Raw genomic sequence first — 26,907 nt, forward strand, 5'->3', positions numbered from 1 at the left:
AACTGAAATATCTAGTAAAGCATAGTTACATGCAGTACAGTGGTACCTCTGATTACAAATTGAATCCATTCCGGAGGTCCGTTCATAACCGGAAACCGCTTGTAACCTGAGGAGCCATTAGTGAAAGTGCACCTCTCGCTGCACATGCACCTCTGGGTGCATGATTTCCACTCACATCCCAGGGCAAAGTTCACAACCGGGAGCGGCTACTTCCGGGTTACTGGAGCTCATAACCCACAGCATGTGCAACCAGAGGTACCATTGTACATGTAAACTTGCTTTTCTTCTCTGCTGCCTCAGTTTCTAGAAAAGCTCTCCTCTTGGGGAGTTTATGATTGTATCACTATTTAGCTGGGAATTGTGCTGTATACACAGGGCAGTTTATTTCATGCATTCCATGTGTGCGTGCTTTTGCTTTGTCCATAGGGCATCCTCATCCAAGGCTCCATCTGTCCTATACATTAAAAGTTGTATCATACCACTTGAAACACGGCTTCCCCCAAAGAATCTTGGGACCTATAGTTTAAGGGTGCTGAGAGTTGTTTGGAGGCCCCTAGTCTCTTCACTGATGGGACCCAAGTGGCAGTCCATAATTCTCCCCATTTAATTTATTATGAGGAATTATAAGGTGAGGAAGTCATATAACTGTGGACATAAGTGCCTTAGTGCACTTACTGGTGGCCTTTTTAAAAAAATGTGTGACAATATTTTGCTGGGTGCACTATCACCCTCTACTGTTGTTAGTGAGGCACTTCTCAGTGCTGAGGCTGAGAATGGCAAAAATCATTTTTGTTTTTAAATTAGCCTGTTTTGTGCAAGTCTGGTATGTTGGAAAACTTGTATCTCAAAAATAATTTTTAATAATTGGTCAGGCACAAATGTAAACCAGTATCTGCATGCATGCCCATAATAGACCTCAGGTTTCCAGAACTTGGAGAGGGTGGGCTACGGCAGGTGGGACTGGGCACGTGTGCGCGTACGCACACACATTTTATCCCAGTTTTGTTTAAGTTTGGCAGATTGTAAAACTTGTAACTCAGAAATGGAAAAAAGGCCATAGGCAGGTAAACAAATGCTTGCACTCGTGCCTGCAATGGACCTTGGGTTCAGAAAGTACTAATTGTGGGGTGGGAAAAACAACACATATCCCATCAAGCACCGCCTGCTACTGTGGGTGACAAACACTAGGACAGAGTTTAGTTGAAAGTGCATTTGTAAGAAATATTGTTTAGTTGAAACAGGTGCATAAAGACAGTAATGTTAGCATTTCTAATATGGGTAGGTAATCTGTTACTGTGTGGGAGTATACATCTGGTGGTTTAACCGTAGCACCTGTGTCGATCTTTAGACTCATCTGATGACTAAAATATTCACATTCAATGTGCATAGTGCAATGAGGTTGCTGAGCAGCACAGAATGACTTGGGAGTCTTGAGTTCACAGGACCTCAGGGAATTAGGAGGCAATACTGAGATGATGTCAGGAGAGAGGGTATAGAACATGGAATAGGAGGAATATAAAAAGGAAGCAATGTAATAGGAAGCTTCTAAGGCCAAGGAGAACACCCCAGTACTGATTAACGGAGAATCAAATGGCATATAATACCTGCTATGCTGATTCCTTAGCTTTGACTGCATCATGGCTAACCAGAGGTTGAAGACTTAGACATAACGAACTTATGTGATGTGTTCCACTAGCATTTATTTAAGTTAAAGAAAAAAGCATATACATGATAGTTATTTTAACCTGTTTTATTAACAACAATATGGATTCAGTTTATCATGAAATTACAATTAACATTGTATTCTAATATAATGGCTTAAGCCATTTTAGCATCAGTGGAAATGTCCTTTATATTTTTCCATTACTGTCATACAACCAACCTTAAAGCACTTTCCCCTCGTATTGTAGCCAGTTTTAGTTTCTCATAACACACCCAATGGCCAAAGGTTTTGTTTGTGGAAGTATTCCATATCTGTTTGAATTACTGGAAATTTTATGAAAACCTAGGAAACAATTTAAATATTCATAGCAATTTTTGATGTTGCAGTCAATTTGAACAATATTAAAACAATTTTGTGGTAAAGAAGGGAGCTGAAGCTCAGAAAGGCAAATCTAATTATTCTGCAAATAAAGCCAATGAAGTTAACAGATTCACACCAGGTCAAAATTGGTCTTCTTATGGTTATTTATTAAGGCCCCAATTCTAAAAACAAAAACGAAACATTCTTGTGTGTGAATCTATTGATCACTGAAATGTTCATATATTTAGGATGGACTAAGGCTGTGATTCTAAGCACATTCACAACAAAATCTTATGCATTGCAACCTTATGCATTCAGAAGCAAGTAAGTCCCCACTGGCCCAGTTCGAACATAAAACTAAGCCAAACCATGGCCAAGCATGAAAGAGTGAGTGTGTAGGTATTCACAGTAAAAATCAGTTATTTCACTCCTCGGTCCTTTTGCTGCTGCTCAGGAACTAAGCCATAGTTTGGCTAAGCAATAAAGCATGTCCAAATGTGGGCTGTTGGTTTGACTCACAAACCTCAGAAGAGAAGCCAAGAACAAACCTTAGCTACAGCTCATGGTCTGCACGGGGTGAGACAAACCATGCGCCTAGGTTTTGGCATAATGCCAAGTCAACATGGCTTTGCTCTGGGTCGCACAACAGCAGGGCAATTGTGGGATGGGGGAAGCGAAATTGTTACGGTCTTTACTGTATCAGGATGCCCACACATTCATGTTTAGGCATGCTTTGGCGAATGAGTTCAACAGGGCTTATTCCAATGTAAGTGTATAAAAGATTGTAACTTTAGGGCCAAACTACACATTACATATACATTAGCCCAGTATCTCTTTTTTCGTTTCCCTCTTTAATAAGCCACCTCATGAGGGAATTATTGAGAATGTCGAAATACCAGGCAGAAAGAGTTAAGCACTGCCTCCCCGCATCACATTCATTTTTCTGCTCAATTATACATTCCAGTACATCTTGTAGAGAACAAGGGCAGCAGGCTATCATATACACCTTTGTGTGATGTAATTTGGCCCTTAATAGAAATAAGTCCTATTGAATACAGCACTTATACACCATGCTTCAGCTTGCTTTTGCTTATATATTTCATTTTTCTTTTTGCTAAATTTTACTGTGCTTTAGCATAACGCTTTTCTTTATCTGCTTTCTGTTACTATTTGTGCATTAATTTTTAGAGTCAACATGACATCTGGATTAATTTAGGGAAGTATTATTTTCCTCAGGAAATATTTGGAACAATGTCATTCACACTTTAAACGGATGCTTAGGAAAACTTGGAGCTCAAACCTGCATTTTCTTAACCTTGACAACACTTGTTGAGGTAAGCTAACAGAATTTTTGAATAGTTCAGTACATATATAAACTCATGGGCAATACAATTTTATAAAGTGTTTTGGATTGATTTGTCTGGTCAGATGGACAGAAGCAACTGCCATTGTGTTTAATGACAGCAGTCTGTTTAGGTATGAATATCTCATACACATTTACTGTGGTTAGTGTGATATACTGAATTCTAAGTTTGAACACTGTTATCTTTATTTAAATAAAACTATATCATATGAGCAAGAAGAAAATATATATTTTAGATACTATCATCAGAATTATTATTATGTTCAGTTCTTTCTTCAACTTGGAACATGTGACATACCTATCAGAATAAAATTAATCGTTTACATTGTAATCCTCAAATCGTTCGGAAGGATCAAATTATTCCCTCCTGTTTTGTTTTTACAGCTTTCATATGCTCTAATACACAGGGATATTGACAGCTCTCAGTGAATAACAATGGAGAAGTTCATTCTGTCCCTGCTCCTACACTTCATTATCATTGTGGTGAGTTCAGTAGTATTCAACATGAAAATTTGGTAATTATTTCAGCAGGAGGAAAGATGACCCACATGCTATGTTGTGCATGTAGGAACTCCCATTGATGATATATGAAATCCACACTTGAACATTCATATTAAAAATAAAAACCTTCACATAATTGTTTTTTAAAATGTACCAGTGTAATCAGTGTAACAGTAGAAAAAAGACCATGTACATTTAGAATAGCATTTGTAAATCCTGCCAGTGCAAAGGGGTGTATGTGTGTGCTGGGGATGGAGTGAGAATACGAATTGTTAGCTGTAACTTTGCAAAGGTATTCCTGATTTGTATGTATTTTGAAAGTAGCCAACTTTCAAATTATGTGCATAATTAAAACAAGGAGGACTCAAGCATGTCCTCTGATTAAGGCAAAAATAGCAATTTCTGGTAGGTGAATTATCTAAGCCAAGACAACCATAGTTGCCTTGTAGCAGCAACCCTCTCTAACCCATAGCTGAAATGGAGCTCCATTTAGATTCTGTTGTGATGGAATGATATTGCATGTTCATCTATTTAAAATGGGAAGCAGGTCTAATTATTTGTACACATGTTGCTTGCCTTGTGCCTTTGCTCTAGCTCCTTTGTTAAGCTAGATTTCACATAAAGCACAAAAAGGCACTATTAAACATTCAATACATAAAATAAAGGTCTATTGTCTGTATTCTATTTTTTTTAATAGGGAAAAATAGCTTTGGCTGGATAAACTGCAGATATCTAAATAAGGAAGTATTTAAACTCTTGTCTCGGAACTTGTTTTGACAGAAGTATATTTTATATAACAGAGGAAGGAGTGACAGGCATAAACTATATGCTCCTCTCCCTTCCCCCCATAGTTTGCAACAGATGCAACTCATCAACACACCTCTTTTTGCTCTGCTTTTGACAAGTAGATGGGCAGAAATGATCTGTTGGGAGGACAAATTTTGTTTAGGCACCTCCAGTTGCCTCCTTGTAAATATATTTTGCTTAGGTGCCTCCTTGTAAATATTCTGGAAAATCTGTTTTTGTTCACATAAACATTTTACAGCCATCAACTTTCAGCAAAAATTATACAGCAAATTGTAATGGTAAACTAGAAAATTATGTGGGAAGTGAAAGACAGCCATGTGCTTCTGTGTGCCTTCTCTTTGTATTTACCATGAGCTTTGACCAAGCAAAAGCTGCAGAACAGCATTAATCATCTGCAGGTATCATATGAATGACACAGTATAAACAATTTACAATTTGTTTGAACTTTCACATAAGATTAAGAGGAAACATCAAGAAATTTATTTTGTATAAAAGAACAATGGAGGCAGAAACTACAACAGATGTAGAGTAAACAGTTCAAATTGTTTGCAGTACAATCTGCAGCATTTAACCATGATTAAGACTCTTGTGACATTTTTATGTATAACATCATTCTCAGCAGGGCTGGCTTGTAAACGATCACATGCTCTGAGCGAGCTAGTAGTGGCATCCTTCAGTTTGTGGAATGCCTTTGGAATCACTAGAGAAGGTTGAGCACAGGACATCCTGCTCATGAGCATACACAGAATGTATATTTCAGGGGGAGGGGATATAATAAATAGAAACATTTGTTACCAATGGGAAGTGAGATTGGAATGTGCTTATAGGCTTTTAAAAGATTTCTGTGGCAAAGCTTAGGTATGACATTGTAAATATTTACTAGTATTGTTGCTTTATATTAGTCTTAATAAAATTTGGGAAGTAAAATACATTTTTTTTTGGGGGGGGGGATAAACTTCGATTTCCTGGAAGCTGTGAATCACAAACCTCTGTGGATAGAGTTTGGGGACAAAGACTGTTCTGAAACATCTATTTGAAAGTCACACCCGTTTCTAGGTTCCCTTAAAACCTCTACAGGCAGTTCTGCAAACCTTTCTTTCTTCCCAGCACACCTTCCAAGAACAAATACTTGGAGGATCTGACAGGTAGTCTTCACTGTCAGATGAGTTGTATTTCCTTAGTCTTTGTGGGGAGGACAAATGATTAACCCTTCATTCCTTCTTTCTATCTACATATTTTTTTTACCTGTGCTTGTGCATACTCTTTTCTTTTTATTTTTTTTCTTAACTCCTGAAAAATAATTATTCTATTTTCTCCCTGTTCTACTTTCCACTGTTTTTTTTTATCTCTCCAACCTCATATAGTACTTTTTCTATTCTCCCCAATCTTTGCTTGTGCTATCATTCAGCCTCAGAACTTGAGGACTGACTACATCATAAAAGGAGAAGATATTACATCTGAAGCAAGCTTCTGTTTCTCCCTTGTAGAGATTTCTGCCAAAATTCTTCAGATTCACAAGAGGACCATCAATATGTTCAGAAAGTTTGAGACAAGAGAAAAATTCACATTGAAGGTCATCCCTGATAACTTGGAATTGTGTACATTTCATAGCAAAAGGGAAAAAAGGTCAGTCCTAACCTAAAAAAAGTGCTGTGCAAAATACTTTGTCTCAGTATTATATCTCCAAAGAGATACAGACACTAAGGAAGCTTGCAACTAGCAGCCATTTCTAATCTTTTATTATGGGTGTTCCTTCATTAGCAGCTGCATATAGTAGTTTTTGTTGCAAACATAACTGGTCTAATTCAGGGCAAATATTTATTTTAACCAAAAGCAAAGTGCTTTATTATCTTGAGAATTTTACTTGCGTACTTTAGAAACATGGTTTCTACATGTTCAGATCTGTTGTTGTTTAATAAACCTCTAGCATTAGTTTTGTAGATTACTCATTTATACCTACTGTACTAAATGAAAGAACCAATGTACTGCAGATATAAATTGAATTTTTCCATCTCCTAAACATGCATTTTCATGCAGCTAAAAGATATGGACTCATACAACTGCCTTTCTTTCTGATTAATTTAATTTTTTAAAAAATCATTAAAAGGGCTTTCAAAATAGTCCATGCTCTGATATGTATGACTGAAAGGATTACTCAGCATGTGAACAAAATCCACAAAATGCTATTTAAGTTTGACATGAGGCAGGCTGAGAGCATCTGCACCATCCCCTGGCTTGCAAATGCCTTGAGATGATCTTGACATTCCAGTCCTTAGTGAATCTGTAGAGAGAGTTGTTTCCACTAATGGGTGGGAAATGCCTTCGAAAGTCTCATTTTCTCTCTCTGCTTCCAATTCTTCATCAGTTATAAATAATTTTGATTCCCTCCATCTGCTGTATAATTCTTGACTACCTCTTGAGCTACTGGTGTCACTACCAGAAATCTGTACATTCAGTTCTTCGGCTGTTGACTGTATAAGGTTTTGAACAGATAGTGATTTCCCTATATCCATTTGTACTATTGGTTTCACTGAGACCAAGGGTTCCCCTTCTGTATCAAGGCTTTTTCTCCATGAGAGATCCTTTGTCACACTGGACTGTGCAATTTGTCCATTATCATTTGAAGCAACAAGGCAAGCGGTGACATCAGAAGTATTTTCCTGTGTGCTCACGGGAATAACATGTATAGGCTCCAGCCTATTGTTATGCTTTACTGATGAAAAAGGTGGTATCTGTAACGTTGTAGGTGTTGTTGGCTTAGATGTCTGGTGTATTTGGTTTAGTGCATTATTAGCTGATAGAGTTGCAGGTCCATCATTTGGCACCTGTGTGGCTTGACTATGCATAGTTGGACTAAACGCATAGTAAGCTTGAGGGTTAAATTCATTTGGTGTCAGTATAAGCTGTAGGCCACATGGCATGTTGACACTGGCTGATCTGGATACACATCCACTGGTCTGGGCAGAGCTAGACAAATCTTTACTATCTACAGGGCTTTGATAATCAGAAGTTTGATCACATTCAAAAGTTGGCATTTGAAATGAAGCCAAAGTCAGTGCAGATACAGATCCTTTCTTCAAGACCTGTTGGTAGATATCTAGTAGTGAGTCTAATTTTGACTCTATGGATTGAACCTGGCGGTGGAAGAAGAAAATTGTCTATGAGTACCAAATATTATAAACCAAGCATACATATATAAGTAATCATAGAATATTAGAGTTGCAAGGGACCCAAGGGTCATCTACTCCAACCCCCTGCAATACAGGAAGCTCAGCTAAAAACATCCATGACAGATGGCCAACCACAATATCTGCAAAGAAAGGCTAGTTAAATTTTGGTGAAAAATGAATCCAATCAAGTAGCTCCAGTGAAATTTTACCCAAATGTATGGAACTTGTGGAGATATTTCTGTACAGCACTTATGCTATGACTACAGTTTTCTAGGCCAGTTCTATTCACTTAAAACTGGCTCAGTCCCACTGACACAACAAAGAAGAATAAAAGTACAAAATGCCACTGACACCTTAGAAGAATAATTTTGCATACAAAATGACTTTGGTGTAGATACCAGAGGAAATTATTTTACCTTCCATATATTAAAAACATGTTTTAAATTACTGAAATAGTGATCAATAAAATAAAATGGGACTCGTGATGTTTGAGAGTCATGTTACCTGTTTTTCCACCTTGACTACGCGCCCTAGCATGCTAAGGTCATCAGCTGCCTCATTCTCTGCAGTATTTTTCTCTCGACTTCTTTTATCAGACGCAATTTGTCCCCTTCCAAGAATCTGGTCAACCCTGCAAGGTAATTAAATATACAAGTGTGCAAGATCACTTCAACAGGTAAGAGTACTTTCATTTGGATCCTACAAACAGAATTTTCATGTTGGAATGCAGGTGCATTCTAAAAAAATGGGTATAGATTCTGGCCATGATGAAGGGCTTTTTTTTGTTTCTACTGCACACAGTGATTTCTCCTTTCAAACAAATGACTGTCAATTTTATCTTTTGAGTTGGCCAATTAACTGTGGGGAAAAAGGAAAGTACAGTGGTACCTCGGGTTACAGACCCTTCAGGTTACAGACTCTGCTAACCCAGAAATAGTACCTCGGGTTAAGAACTTTGCTTCAGGATGAGAACAGAAATCGTGCTCTGGCGGCAGCAGGAGGCCTCATTAGCTAAAGTGGTGCTTCAGGTTAAGAACAGTTTCAGGTTAAGAACAGTTCTCCAGAACGAATTAAGTACTTAACCTGAGGTACCACTGTAGTTGCCTAGAATCAGTTTGCTACCCGTCAGAACACTGATCAGAGTTGTCAAGAGTGACAACTATCTGTTTAGTGGTTAATGCACAAATATCTGTAGACAGTTGTCCACTGTTGTTTTTAAATCTGATTTTTTATTTCAGACACAAATGAACTTGTGGGCACAATCTGCAAAAGCTCAAGGAAAATTAGTATCAAGGAGACACAGTAGTGTTAAAACACAAAGCTTGGTTTTTGCCAAGCTAAAGATAAAAGGCAGTTTATATGAAGGAACTTATTTGTAAAAGGATTTCCATCCCTTACCTTGATTGAAGACTTTTAATTCTGCACAACATATCCAGGTGGCCTGCTGAATACTGTTCTATGACATCTTTAACATCATAGGGACGCAAAGTTTCTTTAAATTTCCTTTTGGCAACATGAAATTTCATGATTCTATACAAGAAATACGATCTAGATTAATTATCCATATGCACTTTATACATCAAAACAAGGCCATGAAAGTGGCCAATCAATAAGCTCACACAAAATAATCAGCAATTCTAGATAGGCTAAGGATGATAATATTTTTACTGAGAACTGTTTAGGAAATTAAATGTGCTTAAGAGACTCCATTCCATGGGGTAGTATTCAACTAAATATTTGTGCTAGCACAAGGATTAATGCTAGTGCAATGGAACTCACCCCCCCCCCTTTGCTTTGTACATGACCTGCACTATTTCTAAATGTATTCTGAAGTGTTGGGGAAAACCTCAGAACACATTTAGGGGACACAAGGAGGAAGGAGATGGAGAAAAATTCTTGTGCTGATGTAACACTTCCCTTAGCACTACAACCCATTATTTCTACTGTACCATGATAAATGAAAATATAAACAAGAAGTGGGGAACCTCCAGGCAGTGGGTCAAACATGGCCTTCTATCTGGCTCTCGTAACCCCCCCCCCCTTCCCAATGCCATAACCCCTTTCTTGCTACACTCCTCACTGGCCTACTTCACACCTTTAACTGCCTTTGCCTGGAACTGGGATAATGCCTCTTGCTTGCCAATATAGAGGATGCTGCATGGTATGTGGGTGTGTGCAGAAACCCCTGGCTTCTGCACGACTATAATGTGGTCAACTATTGCAAACTACTGTAAGAGTTATAGCCACTGTCTCACCCTGTTTTGACCTTGAGCCCACAAACTACAGGCATGCAGTTGCTGGAAGGTTGGCCCCAAGAAAATGTGGTTCTTGGGTTGGAGAAGATGTTGCACTCTTGATACCAACTGTCCCAATATCATGCCTATACTGAAGGATAAGCACTTTCCATAGACTGAGAGAAACTTGTGCAGCTTTAAGTGAATGTAAAAGAGAGATTGTTTTCACTAATGCCAAGAAATAACTCCATCCCAAATAACTTCATTAGATTCTGCAAATGAAGTTTTATCCTTAACACCCAAGCTATGTGACAGCAACAGACCTGTGTTTTCAGTGTACCTCTGTCACAGTTATGGCCCCAGCTGTACTGTACATTTACTATATTACACTATCATATGGAAATTGTTCCAAACATTTTCTTGTGTGTTATAAAAGGCGCTTAAATTTTCATTTTGCAAAAGGAAACTTTATTTGTGTATTCATTTTGCTTCTCGTTAATTATTAAATTGTTACTGTTTATTTGAGTTAGACCAGCAGCTTATTCATTTAATTGCTTTGGTTGTTGCTGTTTTGAAACCCAATCCTAGAACACATTTGCTGAGGGTCTACCTCCTCCACTAGAACCTTTCTTTCATAACTCCAATTCATCATTCCAATAAAAGTTGTCAAGCTTCAGCAACTTTGGGAGGCTAGATAGTTTTGATTATGATGAAATGAGGCAAGAAATAGAAATCAATTATAAAATATATGTTTTTCTCTTAGTAATCAGGGAAGAAGTACTTTGCTGCTGGTTTATTTCTAATGCTATTTTATTCTGACATATTTTCCAATACAATTTATGAAAACGCTACATAATTTGTCATCAGTGAGATGTTCAAAAGATTAAAAAGCACTTTTCTGACATAAGTATTGGTCAACTGAACTATTCCTTACAGATGGCAATTTGCAACATTTTCAATACAACATGTTGATGGGTATGTTCAGCAGAGCTTATACTTCCAAGTAATGTTAGATTTAGATAAACCGAAATTTCCTCTGTATACTTCATAACATACTATTTGGATCATAGAACTGAGAGTGGAAAAAAATCTGCTGTGGATGCCTGTGACAAAGCAGACTCTAGTCCACATAATCTTATGACACAATAAATAAATTAGTAATTAAAGATTCTTAGTTGAATTAGAATGGTACATCAGCTAGAGAGCACTAACATACTGTTGCCAGAACTATTTTATTTGCAAGAGGCAAAGCAAGCAAACCACTCAGTTTTTCAAAGCACTATTCTAGTAACCTACTTGTCTTGGACTACATGTGTTCTAATATTCAGCATTTAATCTGAGTATGGTGCAAGTTCTTTTTCATATATACTGTACATTAAGTATAGTTATGTTACAGGCACCTGCTGCTGTGAAAACCCAATAGGCAAGGTAGAAAGAAGTGGCCTAAACTTCCCTCTTCCATCTCAGTTAACAGATGACTGCGTAATCTGAAGTGCAGCTGGACTTCGATTCAATCCAAGTACAGTGTCCCTACAATTTGTTGTGATAGTATTTCTTCTAGGTACATCTGTGAAGTTTGATGTGTTTTCTCTTGTTAATGTATTTGCCACCTACCTGATAGCTCTGATTACTGTTTTAAGTGCAGGGGTGAGATCTTCTACTGAGACATCACACTGGCATCCTCTTTCATCATATACATCATCTGTAGCGATACTGGCTTCAGCTGCAAGAGAAATTCCACATAAATGATATGCATACCTATAGAGAAAATTATTCCTGATGTTTAGTTGGAATCTCCTTTTTTGTAATTTGAATCCATTGGTTTGGGTCCTAGCTTCCAGAGCAGGAGAAAACAGCAGAGCCCATCAAATGGCAAAGGATGGGGTAGCTGGACAGGGCTGGGCAAAGGGACAACTCCACTCCATCTGACCTCTCACCAGGGCTGATTAGGGCTTTGGATAGTTCTGTAAGATAGTGTAAGTTTCAGCAATATTTTTTTGTGGTTTACCTTGGCAAGAGTGGAACTATAAATGCAGCTTTCATTTTTCCCTTAGAGTGCTGTTCTTAGAGTGAGCAACAGCCAAGGTATATCTGCCTACTCAACAAAATAGAAACACTTTTATCATCCTATTTGCTTGTTTTGTGAGAACTGTCAAATGCTGGCAGTAATCAAGCATTGATCAAGGTCTAAAGTCCTCTCTTCTAAGTTCTGCTGATGTACTGAAAGAATGACCCAAGTCAAGTCCCATTTCAGCAGCTTAACTCTTTGAGGCCAAAAACAGAAGTATATTCTAAAATAGGTTTTTTGGGAGTCCTGTTTTCAGAGGTAATTTTATTAATTAGGGGGCTCAGAATTATTACAGGCAGATACATTTGCCTATTGACAGATTATTGGGTACTGGCACTTCCACTCCATCACACTGTTAGCCTTATCCTTCATGAATTTGTCTTTTAAAGCTGTCTATCAATGACCGCTAGTCATGATGGCTAAATACTACCTCTTAGGTCAGAGGCACTATGTTTCTGAATATAACTCAACTGCAGCAGGGTAAACTAGGGCTGCCAAATTTTGGCCCCATACTCAGTACCCCATATTGGATTTCTTACTAATATTTATCTGAGAATTAAATACTAATTTCTGATAGCCTTTGGCACATAAAGCTTTTTTATTTAATTAAAACAAAATCCTTCTGTTTTGAATAATTATGCAGAATTGCAAGATGTCTTAAAAGCCGTAAGAGCAATAGTTCTATGGTTAAAATGATAATCACATTTTAACTGTGACTTAATGATTCCATCATGAAACAGTAGACTATAGTCACTATACTGTGATTTTCTTTGCTTTTTCTTCCTTAACTCTGGGTAGTTTCTCATACAATGCTTTGAACTCAGGCACTATGGTTGGTTCGCCGGAGGGTACCAATCATACTTATTCCAATGTCCTGTGTACTTCACAGATCTGACTATGATGGGGAAGGGATGGTGATTGCGATGGCCACAGGATTGTTACCCCTTTTTTGCTTTTTAACTCAGAAAACACTATGTGTTATGGAGATGCAATGATGCATCAGCTGCAAAAAAGCTGGCAAGCCTAGGTAGGCAACACTCATTAAACAAACACCTGTCATTCTTAATATATGTCTTGTAAACCATGCAGATCTATCAGGAAAGTGTATTACATATGAAAATTATTCATTGTAAACCACTAAGGAACTGAATAGAGACTGACCAGAGAGCAAGACAAGTCTCATATAACAGGCTGGAAAGATTAAATGGTTTGGATACAGTTTAAATAGATTCCTTTAGGAAAAAAGCCACAAATTCAAACTGAAAAGTTTTAGAGCATGGCCTACTACCAGCATGTAACAAAAGTAGCTTTAAATGTAGGTACTGTTCACAGTAATAAAAAAGAACTAAAAGTAGGCAAAACTTTGGGGGGGGGGGGCGGTGACACCTTTCGATTTCCAGATGAGTTTGTCAAGCAGACCAAGGAGGTTTGTTTATTTTGAATTCATCCAAAAGGCCTAGAAAGTTCTATTTGGCTCAGTTTGTCAGATCTCCCTCCTAAAATATTAGGAATCTTCTGTAGTGCAAAAAGCCACACAGAATTCATCCAGCTTTTCTGCAATCTCTTTTAAGAAATACCATAACCAGCTCTGTAGTTGGCTTCCTGGTTCTGATTATTATTATTATTATTATTATTAATAATAATAATTAGGCAGAAAGGGTCTTTTTTAAAGCAATATGCTCTTTACATTTTTTTCACATTCCTTATTGTCTACTTTCATTTCTTTTGTCAAAGTTCTCTCTTCGTGTGTATGGGTAAGACTTCCATTTTCTGAAAGAAACTTCCTTGACTCTGCTTGTAAACTACTTTGGTGTCCTCTTGGACTTAGTGGCACCCTTTCCAGTTTGTAAAAGGTAAAGGACTCCTGGACAGTTAAGTCCAACCAAAGGTGACTATGGAGTGTGGCGCTCATCTCGCTTTTCAGGCCAAGGGAGCTGATGTTTGTCCACAAACAGCTTTTTTTGAGTCATGTGGCCAGCATGACTAAACCGCCTCTGTCGCAATGAGACACTATGATGAGTGCCAGAGTGTACTGTATCCCATGTAGTATGAGAAACTATCACCAGAAGGATTTCATCCCTCTGTTGTACACAGGTACGATAGGGTTTGTAGGCTGCCTGTTAATGACCAGATACAGCCCATATAATCTCTGGACTGCCCTGTATATGTACAGACACATAAAGTACCTTTAAATTAAGCAGCAGTAGGAGAAGCATGGCTTCAGCAAGATTAGGATCAAAGCACAGAACCTCCTAAATGTCTGTGTGGCTTTACTATGATGAAAGTCAAATTTGTGGTTGTAAGCTGGATGATAACTACAATGAGTAAAACACTTGATATTTAAAAAAAACAAATAAACCTTACTATCTGGCACTGGCTTGGGCTGTGAACTCTTCAAACGTAGGGAAGGTCGGAAGCGTGTTCGGTCATTGAAGCTCCAGCTCTTTTGGACTTTTGTTGGGCTGCCCTCTGCCGTAATATCAGTACTTGGTGATCTCCTGTCACCAACTGAAGCTTGCCTGCTCTTGATACTCTGTCCACGTGGGCTAGCCATCCGTACCCGTTCCTTAAAGCTCAGTTTTTGACTGTGAAAGCAGAAAATTTATTTTACTTCATACTTCATTCCAACTCACTGTAATTGTTGTACAGTGCTGAATAGATGTACATATATGTCCCAATCTACTGAACAGGGTGCACTCAGATGGTTATATGAATCTATTATATGTGTGGAGGGGGAGTCACCTTTCATTTCAAAGGAATGGCTGTGTAAAACAGCTCCCTTCACTGAAATGAATGGGAAAGCTGTTCTGGAAAGAGAGATAATTTCATGCCAGTGCATGAACCCTCCCACCTGGATCATATTGCTGGATTGGGGTAATAAGGCAAAGATCCTCAGGTGCATACTCCAGTCTTGTGGAGGGATCTCAGGAGGAGGAAGAATTGTGGCCTTCCTCCCCTTTGCAGTGGCTCTCATACGTTTTGGCGTGGCTAGCCCTTCACTCTAAAATGTTTCTGCTAGGGAACTGTATATATATATATTCTCCTCACATAAGGGACAATGGGTGCATGTACAATTCCTATTTTCTGTATTTTATTTTTAGATAAATTTTGAGATAGCTGCATTCATTTTCAGTATCCTAGGGATTATAATCATTTTGTGTTATCTACTGAATAAAAAATATATTGTTTACGTCCTATATTCTAAAAAATGAAATAAAGTAAAATAAATATAAAAGCTTATCAAATGTCATAGCAAAACTTCAGTTTTAAACCTTTAGACAGTTGTAACTATGTCTTAAAGTAGCATAGCATAAGTCAGTGCATTTCTAATAATCTAGGAATAATATTGTCAAGTGCTTTTTTGCATGCCATTTGTTAAGAGTTACAGCAAGCAAGATTATTTTTGTTATACATGCATTTCCCCCCAAAACAAGACTTTAATACTCAACAAACATTATTAGCAAACATTACATTTCAAATTCCGTATTACAACACTCATTTGGACAAGACAAAAACAAACATTAAGAAAATTAACAAAATATCTAATAAGTATTATCAATGAAATGAGTATTTCACAAGAGTGTGACATACACTGGTGAATTTCTTGCAGCTGATAGCCCCAAAGCACACTAATGAACTGGGGTTGGAAAATCAGTCAACTGTTAGCGGATCAAAGATGCTCTATAGCTTCAGATTTCACATCTAAACAAAAACATCAAAGATGCAGGCTGCTTATTTTTGAATAATTCTCTTGTTTACTTGCAAAAAAAGGGCATTTAGAAATTAAAAGTTGCAGAGTAATCTTCGTTCACATTTTCATGTGAAATATATACATTACTCTCAGCTGAACACTAGTAATGTTTGCATGGTGCAATCCTAAAAAAAAATTACTCAGAGGTATGTCTAAATTAAATAGGACACTCTAGTACGTGTGTCTAGGGTTGTAGCCAGTCACTATACATCAGTAAGACACAAATGGAGGTTCCATGTTGGAAGAGATGTGGAATGGTGCTGGGGTTCATAGATTTAGCTCTGCCATTGCTCTTTGCTTCTTGAACGGGCAGGGAGTTAGACAGAAATATTATGTTTGTATTGCAAGTGGAAAAATCTCTAGAACTGGACCAGATTTTACTGGTTTCTGCAGTAAGAACATAAAGTTCTTGTAGAAGCAAATCCTTAGGGGCCATCAAGATACATGTGGCAAAGATTATCTGCCTGTTGCTATAGCTGCTAATCAAGTTGAGGTCCTGTCTGTTCCACTTGTCATGGTCCTTGCATCTTACTGCAGCATGACAATACACAAAACATTGTAAATGGAAGTGTGTTCTAGAATTACTGAGAAACTTTACAACGTACTGTTCCCTATGCCTAGCTCCAATCTAAAAAGGAAATGTTCTGTATGAGAATATAAAATGAAATTATGAGGCACCATTGTTATGATGTTTATAGAAAATAATAAAAATTGCACATGCAATTTAGTACATCTTATCCGCAGTGCAAGCAGAGATCAGGCAGATCATATGCAACAAATCAAGCACATGCTGGACAAATGGAGGGAGTACTAAAATCATATTACCACAATTTAATATTAGAAACATTGTATTAAAAAGTTCTTAGTTGCTGAGAGAGTACCTGTTTCCAGAACTGTCTTAATCTAATCTCCCTGCTTAACCATAAAAGTGTGCATTTTTAAATCCCTTTGCTTCTTATAGCATGTCATTCCCCTTAACTATTGGGCAAGATTCAACTAAAGAATCCCATCAGCAGAAACTCTACACAAGGATATCCATTTGTTCAATGAAGCTTTCCTCCTCTCCCCCCCCCCCCCCCATATTGGCTCTGAGGCTGCCAGGAGAACCCCCAGAATTGGAAATGGGGGGAGGAATGCTCAGTGAGGGAAACCAAAATGTTTGTCTTGATGGAACAATAATAGAATTGTACAGTTGGAAGGGATCCTGCGGGTCATTAGCCTATTGTATTTTTTGTATTTATACTCTGTTTCTTCTTTTTTCCAACACTGCTGCCTACATATAGCTCAGGTTATATACTTTGTTTTATTCTCTCCCCCCCCCCCCACTGCCCCAAGGATATACTTGATAGGTATAATTATAATAAATATTGCTTGAAAGCTGGAGACTGAACTATGACTGTGGTAGAGAGTTATGCAAACAGAAATGGCAATCAGAAACACATAAATATAAGTGTTCATATGATTTAGCGTATGGAATTGTGGAGATGTGCTATGAAGGCCCACCTCCAAATCCCCCTGCCCCATTGCAATGAATGCAAGGCCAGAGCACAACTTATACTCACTATAGGAATGCCAATAGAAACAGGCAGGATAAAGCAATATTTTCACCCTCGAAATGAGAGGTGGTAAAACTACATACAGCTCCAGATGTGGAACAACCGTCTAGGCTATCTGCAAGCTATCTTCCAGGAAATTCAGATGATAAACATAAAAAAGAGCAGTGTGCAAGAAAGAAAAGTTCCATCACGTAAGCAATTGTCTCTCATACAGAAGTATTACTTAGGACCTAGTATGGTCCTCTACCTAATAGAGATAAAGATGAGGAAACTTCTGTAGATAATTTAATACTGGCCTTCATTTGGATTACATTCCTAAATGGCTGCTAAAAGTAAAAGTTACCCTTGTATTTTTTAAGGTTGAAGAGTAAACTGAAGAATTATTCTGTTTTGTTCTTACTGAGTAAAATAATAATCTAGGGAATCTGCTTATAGCTAGCTTGCAAATGACATTATTTGAAGTTCATTAAGGTTCGTAGCTGGTTTTATGAGCTCAAGTCTAAGCTATAACTACAAACCAACATAACTGGATATTTCCTACAAAAGAAGTAGGACAGTTGATAGGTCTGGCTATTACTCTGAATATTGTTTCAAGTCACTAGATGTAGCTCTTTTTCCCTTCCAAATGCCTTGATTGCTTTTTCCTTTTGTTATATTTCACTCCTGTATCTACACACTGCCATGTTTTTGTGAGTTCTGTATTTTTCTGCTTTTTCCTTTATCTGTTGGCAACACTAGAGGTCACTGTGGTATCATAGCAGAGCTACACAGGAAAACTGCCGAGATTAATTTTTTTTGTATGTGATTGTAAGCTGTTTTTAACTGTTTTAGACATATTTTAGTTGCTGTAATCCACCCTGGGACCCTAGGGTGAAGGGTGGGTAATAAATTAAAATACAACTAGTACTACTAATAATAACAATAATTTTGCTGAATTATCATCAACATTTGTGGGATAGAAGATGTAAGTAGGCTCAGACCTGATTCACACACTGAAAATGCAGCTATGTAGAAGTTGCTGTGTTGTTCCACCAACTTTTAAACACATAATCGGAAACCACAAAAACGAGGGGCTGCAATGGTGTGATGAAAACCTCCTAGAACTACATAGGGTTTTATTTACATAAACGGTTCGCTGTGCATGTGGAGCAGTATCCACAATGATGTTTTAAAGCACCTGCTCTGCCACTCATTCAGTGTATGAATTAGGCCTTAGGACCAAATCCATAAAGCAGTTATCATGCACAAAGTGCATTTCCAAGTTCTACAGAAGAATGACATTGATCAAATTTTGTTCCCAGTCATTGCCTTCTCATAGATTTATAACTGCTATAAGCAATTTGCATGTGCAAAACCAGGTGCCTTCTTTTGCCCCACTGGCAATAAAACATGTCAATTCTCAACAGCCACAGCAGGCGCTAGAACTCTCCAACAGTTTGACTTTACCCCCGAAGGCACTCTTCCATTATCTCCCAAGACAGACACATGCCAACAATCAATTCTTACTTTATTGATTTTTTTAAAAATCAAGAATCTTTTTGATTTGATATTACTTCTTGGAAACTTGATGTACTCCCCCCCCCCCTTTGGCAGGGAACAGGGGATTTCCCCCTTGAGATCCAAAAATAGTAATTACTATTTTTGGTTAAATGGCAAAGAGGTCAAGAGATTCCAGTTGGAGTAAACAACTGTTTGAACATGCAGTTCTGTACACTGTACACTGCACCTCACCTAGCACAGTCCCCACAAGCTAGGCCACAATGACTCTTCAGAAGTGCAAAACATCTACTACTGTAATTGCTTTGCAAGTGGTCTGTAGCTTATAGCTGTAGATTATAGCTGCCTAACTTTACAACCAAACAATGTGGAAACACCAAACACCACTATTGCAAAAATCATATTGGACTCAGGAAAACTTAGTTATTAGAATCATTCATAGCTGTTTCTTAGCTCAAGCATATCAGACGGAAGAGCACAAATAGTCTTAAACTAAGGCACTGCAACATCGCACTTGTCCCATTGTGTGGAGTATTTAGATTATTGCTACACAAATCATAAGAGGCAATTTCTTTGTGCGTGGCTATTTTGGTATATAATTGCAGGCAGCAAGCAACAAGGAAAATTACAAGCAATTGTAGTGGGCGACCCAGCCAAATAATGAAGAACCCTTTGAAGAGTAAAAACTGTAAAGCATTAAGAAGGGGAAATAAACTCTTCATGCACCTGATGTTAGTTGGCATTCCCAAATATCATGTGAATAGACAGGATGCTGGATACCTATGTTTCCGAGAGGTGTACATCCTGAAGAGCTTCTGTTTATTACTATAAAGCTTACTAGGAGTGAGGGGAAATAGAGGATCATATTACTAAGCATTCCATGTGAGGAAAGGGGTTAGGTTTTCCGTGTAAGGCAAGTCAGACCGCTACCGTTTTGTTTCTTAAAATTTACAAGCCAATTGTAAAATGTAATTGTGATGATAACGAAATGTATCCAGAAATGACAGTCAAAAGTCCTGAACATTCATCTAAGACAAAACTCCTGCAATGTATATCCAAAGACAGGTTCAGGATCAGAATATATTACTACAATATAACAGAATAGTAAAAGCCCATCTTCCTAATGGAGTAAAATTCATTTCTCTGTTGACAGCCCTCAGTAATTGATAACCTATTTAAGCTTTCAGCAATCTTATGTAGGTTATATGTCAAGCTATCTTTTAAGCAAAGCTTCTTGTGAACAACAAATTTTAACTGGAATGTGTAGAAATTGTGGTTTACTCATGGTCAGTACAAAATATATTGTCCTTCACCTCAATTTCCAAAAAAAGTAAACTGAAGTAAAACTGACAATGTATGTTATGCTCAATAGTTTGTGCAGTTTTTCCATTAAAAGGGAAACCTGTTTGATAGTCACAGTCATAAATATGCAACACCTAGCAAAACAGAGAAAATCTAAAATATTGTTTATTTAAAAATAGAATTTAAAACACATCAGTTAAGGGTTAACATTACTAAGGTTGTATCCATTGGTGTTGCTTGATGATAAAGCTTTTGTCAGCAGAACAGGAAGGAAGCCATTTTCAGCTGTTTCCCCTCCCCGCTGCACCACTCCCAAATCTGCTCTGGAGAGGCCCTCAATTCCCTAAAGCAGATTTAGGGGGCTGCATGGGAATCCATTGGATACAGCTCATAATATCAATATTACTGCCTTGTTACTTATTTAATATTATTATTATTATTTTGCCTGTGAAAGTTAATGCTGATTTGTTTATTAAAAGACTAAACTCTGTACATCATAGGTAAGGAACCAGAGGCATAGAAGCTGAATGTGGCCCTGCAGGTCCCCCTGTCTGGCTCTCAGGACTCTTCTCAGGGCACATCCCATTGCTAGACCATACCTGCTCTCCCCAAGCCACACCTCATCTGCCCTGCTTCATGTCTCCCTTTGAGTGTTTTTGCCTGCCTGGAATGTGTCCTTGAACTGAGGTAATGCCTCTGAATTTTGTGTGGCTGGAATGTATCCTACAAAGGTAAGAAGAGACACATACATTACTCCACTTACTTTTTTCTTGTCCCAAACACCACTGGCAGAAGGTTGTCCATGAGCAAACATGGTACCTTGGTAAAAATGGTACCTTGTCCTTGGGCATAGATATTCCTGCACACTGGCTGAGAACAGCATCTCAAGACATGGCTACTCAAGTGACACTGGCACCATTAAGTACCACAGAGCAAGTCACTTATGCTTACCATAAGAATATCCCCACTACATGATCTGCTTCCACACTCTAAATCAGGAATATTCAGCAGCTGCTCAACCCATATAAGAATTGTTAAACAGAGCAGCTGCCATGAAGAAAATTTGAACTGGGAATTTAACTTTCAGTAGGTGAAAATGCACCACAGTATGTTGCAATTATACTATCAGTTAATGCAAAGTATCAGATTATAAGTGATGTAGGCTGATGCATGTAGGCTACACTTTAAGAACAACTAGAAACTATGGGCTACTGATTAACCACAAGAAGGCATAGCTAGCCCCCACCCTCTGTGGATCACTGGTTTGGGAGCTTAAGTCCCATTATGCTTACTTTGTGGCTTTGGATGACCAACAATTCCTGAGCCTTTAACATGGGTATGTTGTCAGTTAAATGAGACAATATTGTATATTGAAATATACAGTACAGAAAATAAATCATACTCAGCCTAGGATGCCAACTGAAGAGTGTGTTTTTAAAATGCTGAAGTCATATTTACAATAGATATATAGTTGTTACATTGGTCTTAAAGCAGACGTTGGCCACCTCTGTGTCTCTTGGCCTAATTTCATGCAGGTGGCAAGAAGGGAGGAAATGGGGGTAAAATGGGTGACAGGAAAGGAAAGGAAAGGGTGGGAGCCTCACCTAACCAACTCTGGCCTCACCCATGGCGTGTGGTATGCAGTTCCTTACCCCTGAGGGACTGCAGTCTTCAACAGCAAAAAGGTTATCTACCCCTGTACCTAAAGTATGATAGCTAATACAAACTAAGAACAGTGATGCCTTTTATTAGTTAAACCTTATTTTCTTATGAACATCTCTTATCTCTGCGGTAGTCTTGTATTTCTTATTTTTCAAGTGTATATGTTTATATGAATGTGAATGAAGAAAATTAAGTTTATATGATTTGTTGAGCTGGGTCTAGTCATAGCAAAGATCAGGCTTCCTCAACCCCAGCCCTCCAGATGTTTTCAGACTACAATTCCCATCCTCCATGACCACTGGTCCTCCTAGCTAGGGATCATGGGAGTTGTAGGCCAAAAATGTCTGGAGGGCCGAGGTTGAGGAAGACTGGCAAAGATGCTTCAAGATCTTGAAATATCTTAAATATTAACTTCATGAAAGTTAGTGGGAGGTTTGTGAGTAAATTCCACAGGCCTAATATCTTAAAACACTGTTTTAGTTTTTAATAGTTATGGTAGTAACTTGAGTGTGGCAACAGTGCTGACCAAGTTTTGTTTATATATCAGTTTTACTTACTTCTAGACAATGGATTAAATGTGCATTAGCAGTCAGGCTAATTATATACATAGAATCATGTAACTGTACAGTTGGAAGTGACCCCAAGGATCAACTAAATCCATCTGCTTGCAATGCAAGAATCTCAACAAGTGTTCCCTTGTCCAACTTGAAACCATACTGAACCCTGCTAAACTTTGCAAATGTGCTAGCAGTTTTATTGCTGCGCCACTAGGAGGAGAACAATATGAAATTGGTTCTGGCAGCTGTTAGGAGAAGTGGCTCTCACCCAATCTTGAAATTTCAGACTGGGATCCAGAGTATAACAGGATTCCTGTTGCTGGTGATGGAACAACCAACTCCTACACAAAAGGAGAACATTTGCTTTCTCTAATCAGCAGTGGGAGAGCTCTGACTGCATATGCAGTTTCCCTTTGATGGTCCATAGCCTTCTTTTTAAGTAATGCATTTCACATTTGGAGTAATGTATCCAAGGCAACTTTGATCTTGTATTTGCAGTATACCTTACCAGTACATTAAGAGCCGTAGATGACTAAAATTGCTTTAAGAAATAGAGGAGGGGTGGAGACCCTATAGCCCTCAAGATGTTGTGACTACAATTCCCAATATCCCAATCATTGGCCATGTTGAAAAAAAGAGAAAAAGTGCAAGCCCAAAAGTAAAACAAAGAGGTTCTAACTTGTCTCTTATGTCTTGGAATAGAGATCTTGGGATCTCAAGGTGGATGAGGTCCATGTGAGAAGGGCCATTCACCTTCCTTATGTATTTCTGACATACAAACGTTACTAGACCAGTGTGGAATTGAATCACAGTGAAAGAGATTCCATTGTGCTTTATGAATTGCCTTATATGCTTTAAAAAAATCATACAAATTTATGTATAAAAATAGGTACATCTCTGGCTATTAAGCATGATAGTTAAATGGAACCATGTTCAGAGGCAACATACTTTTGATTACCACATGTAAGGAGCAAAAGGAATACCTTCATGCTGTGATTGTGATCTTCCAGAGATACTTGTCCAGTCACTGTTGAAAATAGGATACTGGACTAGATGGACCTTGGCCTTCGACTTTTATTATGTGGACCCTACTTACATCAGAAATCCTGCCAGTGCATAAATGCCTGCCAGTGTTTATCCTGCTTCATGTAATGGGATCCTTCAAAATTCCCTTCCCATCCTCAAAACCAGATGACTATTCTCTTATAATATAGAATAGTGGCATGTTCACCTGCAGGGAAATTTGAAATGACAGCAGCCTACCCAGCATGGTCCCACTCTCTCTAGGCAGTCAGATTGTGTGGTTGTTAGGATTGTCAAATGATGTTTGCTTCTGTGAGTTTAGACAGCAATAGGAGTGAATATGCAGAAGGTATGGATCTGGGGGTTATGACAATGACATAACTCAAAGTGTGTGAAAATATTCATCCACCATTCAGGTTTTAGTCATATACGTAGTATTTTCACTCGATCACAACTACACTATTTAGTTAAAAGTTATGTCAGTTGGTGATTTAAATTATTAAGTAATTAAATTAGTTTTGATTTTATATATAGAAGTGTCAATTTAAAAAGTTGTACTGGGGAAAACCATCATATACAAGACATCACCCTCCTTCCTCAGACTGTTTGCTTGTTTGTTTAGGTATTTCAGTTATTTATAAACCACTTAATTACTGACATTTCTAAGAGGTGTTTTCATGTGTCACAAGGGATGATTCATCTAGCCCTAATTCATTATCCTGGATAGTAAGAGACAAATGTCTTTCAAGTCTTGATCAATCATTCTGTTATCCATTGAAGTATAGTGCTAGGTTCATACTCCTGCAGAATCCATTATTAAATATGCAAATGTTGCTAGGCATCTGTGGATGATACAGAGCAGTATTCTGTTCTCACAATATTATTTTGTCTAGAAAAATTAGAATTCTGTACTTAAATCCTTCCCATTACTGGATCTGAGCATGAGTTTTTTAGTCAATACTGTGCCAATATATTTGGAGCCTGCATTCACAGAGATCTGTACCCATTCTCAAACTTTTTTTATTTTTAAAACTATATGCATAGAAACACCACAAACCTGCTAGATGCTTCCCCTTGTTCTTTCCTTCAGGTGTCAAAGAACGGAAGAGAGAAAGTTTGGGGAAGAAAGAAATTTGTTATGCTGGCAGTACCGATTATGATGTGGTTACAAACATTATAAGATAAATGCTATATCACAGCTGGCTGTGTTAATCAAATCAATACATTTAATAATAACATTTTATAAAGCAAACACAAAACATTCAAGCAGGGACTAATATAACTACCGTGACATCAGAAAAAATATTTGAACAGCACCTCAAGGCATGCTAAATGCGCTTAATACATACCATTATTGAATGAGTTGGCAAAGCACTTATTTAGGCAAAATGCAGGTGCTGATATACAGATAACAGAAAGGTGTAGGCTTATTATTAGATGCAGATATCTGTTTTAATGGAGCACATTTGACTTAATAGTTGGGACCTGAGATTTCACACAGACGACTGATGTCACATAATATTTTTCCTTGGCCAGAAGTGTACTGTAATATATTTAGTCAGACTATGACTTAACTGTTTACATAACTTAGATAACTCTTAAGTCTAAACAGTGATTGTCTAAAACACAATTAAAACCAACATTTCTGGCCTCTGAGAACAAAATATTTTTATTTTGAAGCTTTTAGGAGTTCCTGTGGAGCAATCATGAGCTTTGTGCCTGTGAATTAGATGAAATTTACAAATCAGCTTTCTGTGCCCATCCAAATGGGGAAAATGGAAGAGAAGACAAACTAGACTGAAACATAATCTCTCTCTGCCACCCTTTGTCTTTTTAAACAGTTGTATGTCTGCCCCATATTTTATTGTTGTTAGGCAAAATAGCAGTAACAATTATAGTTTAGCCACAACTAATGGGTCTTGAGAACTCCACACTACTTTCAGTTCCCTTCTAGAAGACAGGTAAAGATAAAGGGACCCCTGACCATTAGGTCCAGTTGTGACCGACTCTGGGGTTGCGGCGCTCATCTCTTTTTATTGGCCGAGGGAGCCGGCGTACAGCTTCTGGGTCATGTGGCCAGCATGACGAAGCTGCTTCTGGTGAACCAGAGCAGTGCACGGAAACGCCGTTTACCTTCCCGCCGGAGCGGTACCTATTTATCTACTTGCACTTAGACGTGCTTTCGAACTGCTAGGTTGGCAGGAGCAGGGACCGAGCAACAGGAGCTCACCCCGTCGCGGGGATTCGAACCGCCGACCTTCTGATCGGCAAGCCCTAGGCTCTGTGGTTTAACCCACAGTGCCACCCACACCAAAGTCTCAGCTCTAGAGGAGAGAGTAAGGAGTTTAGGAGTGTATAGGATTCTTGTTCAGAATCTATTTGTTTTCCATCTTCACTTATTCTTACATCTCAAAATGGTTAGGTGACAGATTTTAAAGCAAAAGAAATAACAAGAATTGCTGTGTCATATGAAAACATGCTAGAATCCATCCTAAACTTCTAGAACTTTATTCTGGAAAACACTTTCTAAGGTAGATAATACAATCATTATTTTGTTGTCATAATTCCTAGAAGGATGCCCAATTTATATTGTTGTGCGTGTGTTTGTAATTAAAAAGCATTATTTTGATTAACCTTTTAATATAGAATTTCTGCTTCAATAGGCATGTTTCTCCCAACCAAATTCTGCCCTCAAATGAATAGGGGCTGTCTCTGTGTCAACTATGATTATCTAACAAGGAATATATATGACGAAATGATATTGTTATCTGCATTTCCATTACACATAGAAGTAGGAAGCTACGCATTTCTCTCCCACTGAAAATAGATGTTTCCCAGGATTCATATCAGTATGACCCATCTAATGGGAATGAAGAACAGCCGTATCAGTTTTATTACTAACACCCTCCTACACAGGTTTCTCACAGGAAGAGGAAACATGTGGAATGTAATTGACAATAAGGATAACATGGTGACATTTAAGCTTCTGTTTATTACAAAGAAAAAGAAAAACACAGCAGCTTTATACAAAAAGCACAGTACTGCAAACTGAAAGAAGCAGCAAATTGTTTGTGGTGAATTAACCAGTTGGTTGGGTTTCATTCAGTCTTTTCCTAATCTGAATAGTACAAGACAAAACCTCTGCTGGTATAAATTAGTGTGGCCCTTTGACCTACATGCTGTTTTTACGCCTGCTTTTTCTTCTAACTCTAAGCACAATTAGATTGAGAGAAACCAATGGAAGCCAGCAGGTCTAAGCTGCTAGAAATCGACAATAAATAATGCAGGGGTAGCCAGTGTGGTGCCCTAGAGATTGGAATAATATATCACCAACCATGTGAAGTAGGATGAATTAGCATTAACTGAGTCCAATACAGGTAATATTTTGCCTAG

General features: G+C 38.1%; 1 protein-coding gene and 2 long non-coding RNA genes across 10 annotated transcripts in view; 2 read left to right on the forward strand and 1 right to left on the reverse strand.

Moving 5' to 3' along the window:
* Positions 1 to 26,907, forward strand: part of LOC310673196 — a 35,909-nt gene that overhangs the window by 5,014 nt on the left and 3,988 nt on the right. The window contains exons 1-3 of one of the 5 annotated variants that reach the window (XR_014508894.1): positions 8,462 to 8,540; positions 11,495 to 11,659; positions 20,773 to 21,003. This is a non-coding gene — a long non-coding RNA (uncharacterized lncRNA). Of the gene's footprint in view, positions 1 to 8,458; positions 8,541 to 11,494; positions 11,660 to 20,772; positions 26,046 to 26,907 lie in introns of those variants that run through there. The other 4 variants (XR_014508895.1, XR_014508892.1, XR_014508893.1 and 1 more) reach the window with 4 other exon arrangements.
* Positions 1,148 to 6,619, forward strand: LOC310673195. Its single transcript, XR_014508890.1, has 3 exons — positions 1,148 to 3,357; positions 3,771 to 3,869; positions 6,182 to 6,619. It is a non-coding gene; the product is annotated as an uncharacterized lncRNA (long non-coding RNA).
* The window catches only part of KCNQ5 (potassium voltage-gated channel subfamily Q member 5), a 249,935-nt gene continuing 229,787 nt past the window's right edge, over positions 6,760 to 26,907 (reverse strand). For 3 of the 4 annotated variants that reach the window (XM_083431158.1, XM_083431159.1, XM_083431160.1), the window contains 6 exons: positions 24,572 to 24,598; positions 14,531 to 14,751; positions 11,713 to 11,821; positions 9,263 to 9,394; positions 8,369 to 8,495; positions 6,760 to 7,828 (listed from right to left, as the gene is read on the reverse strand). In XM_083431158.1, coding sequence (XP_083287284.1) covers positions 6,878 to 7,828; positions 8,369 to 8,495; positions 9,263 to 9,394; positions 11,713 to 11,821; positions 14,531 to 14,751; positions 24,572 to 24,598 — 1,567 coding nt within the window. In that variant the 3' untranslated portion in view covers positions 6,760 to 6,877. Of the gene's footprint in view, positions 7,829 to 8,368; positions 8,496 to 9,262; positions 9,395 to 11,712; positions 11,822 to 14,530; positions 14,752 to 19,750; positions 19,808 to 24,571; positions 24,599 to 26,907 lie in introns of all 4 variants that reach the window. The other variant, XM_083431161.1, reaches the window with a different exon arrangement.

This window comes from Podarcis tiliguerta, assembly GCF_965153285.1.
Source record: "Podarcis tiliguerta genome assembly, chromosome: 3".
Classification (NCBI taxonomy): domain Eukaryota; kingdom Metazoa; phylum Chordata; class Lepidosauria; order Squamata; family Lacertidae; genus Podarcis; species Podarcis tiliguerta.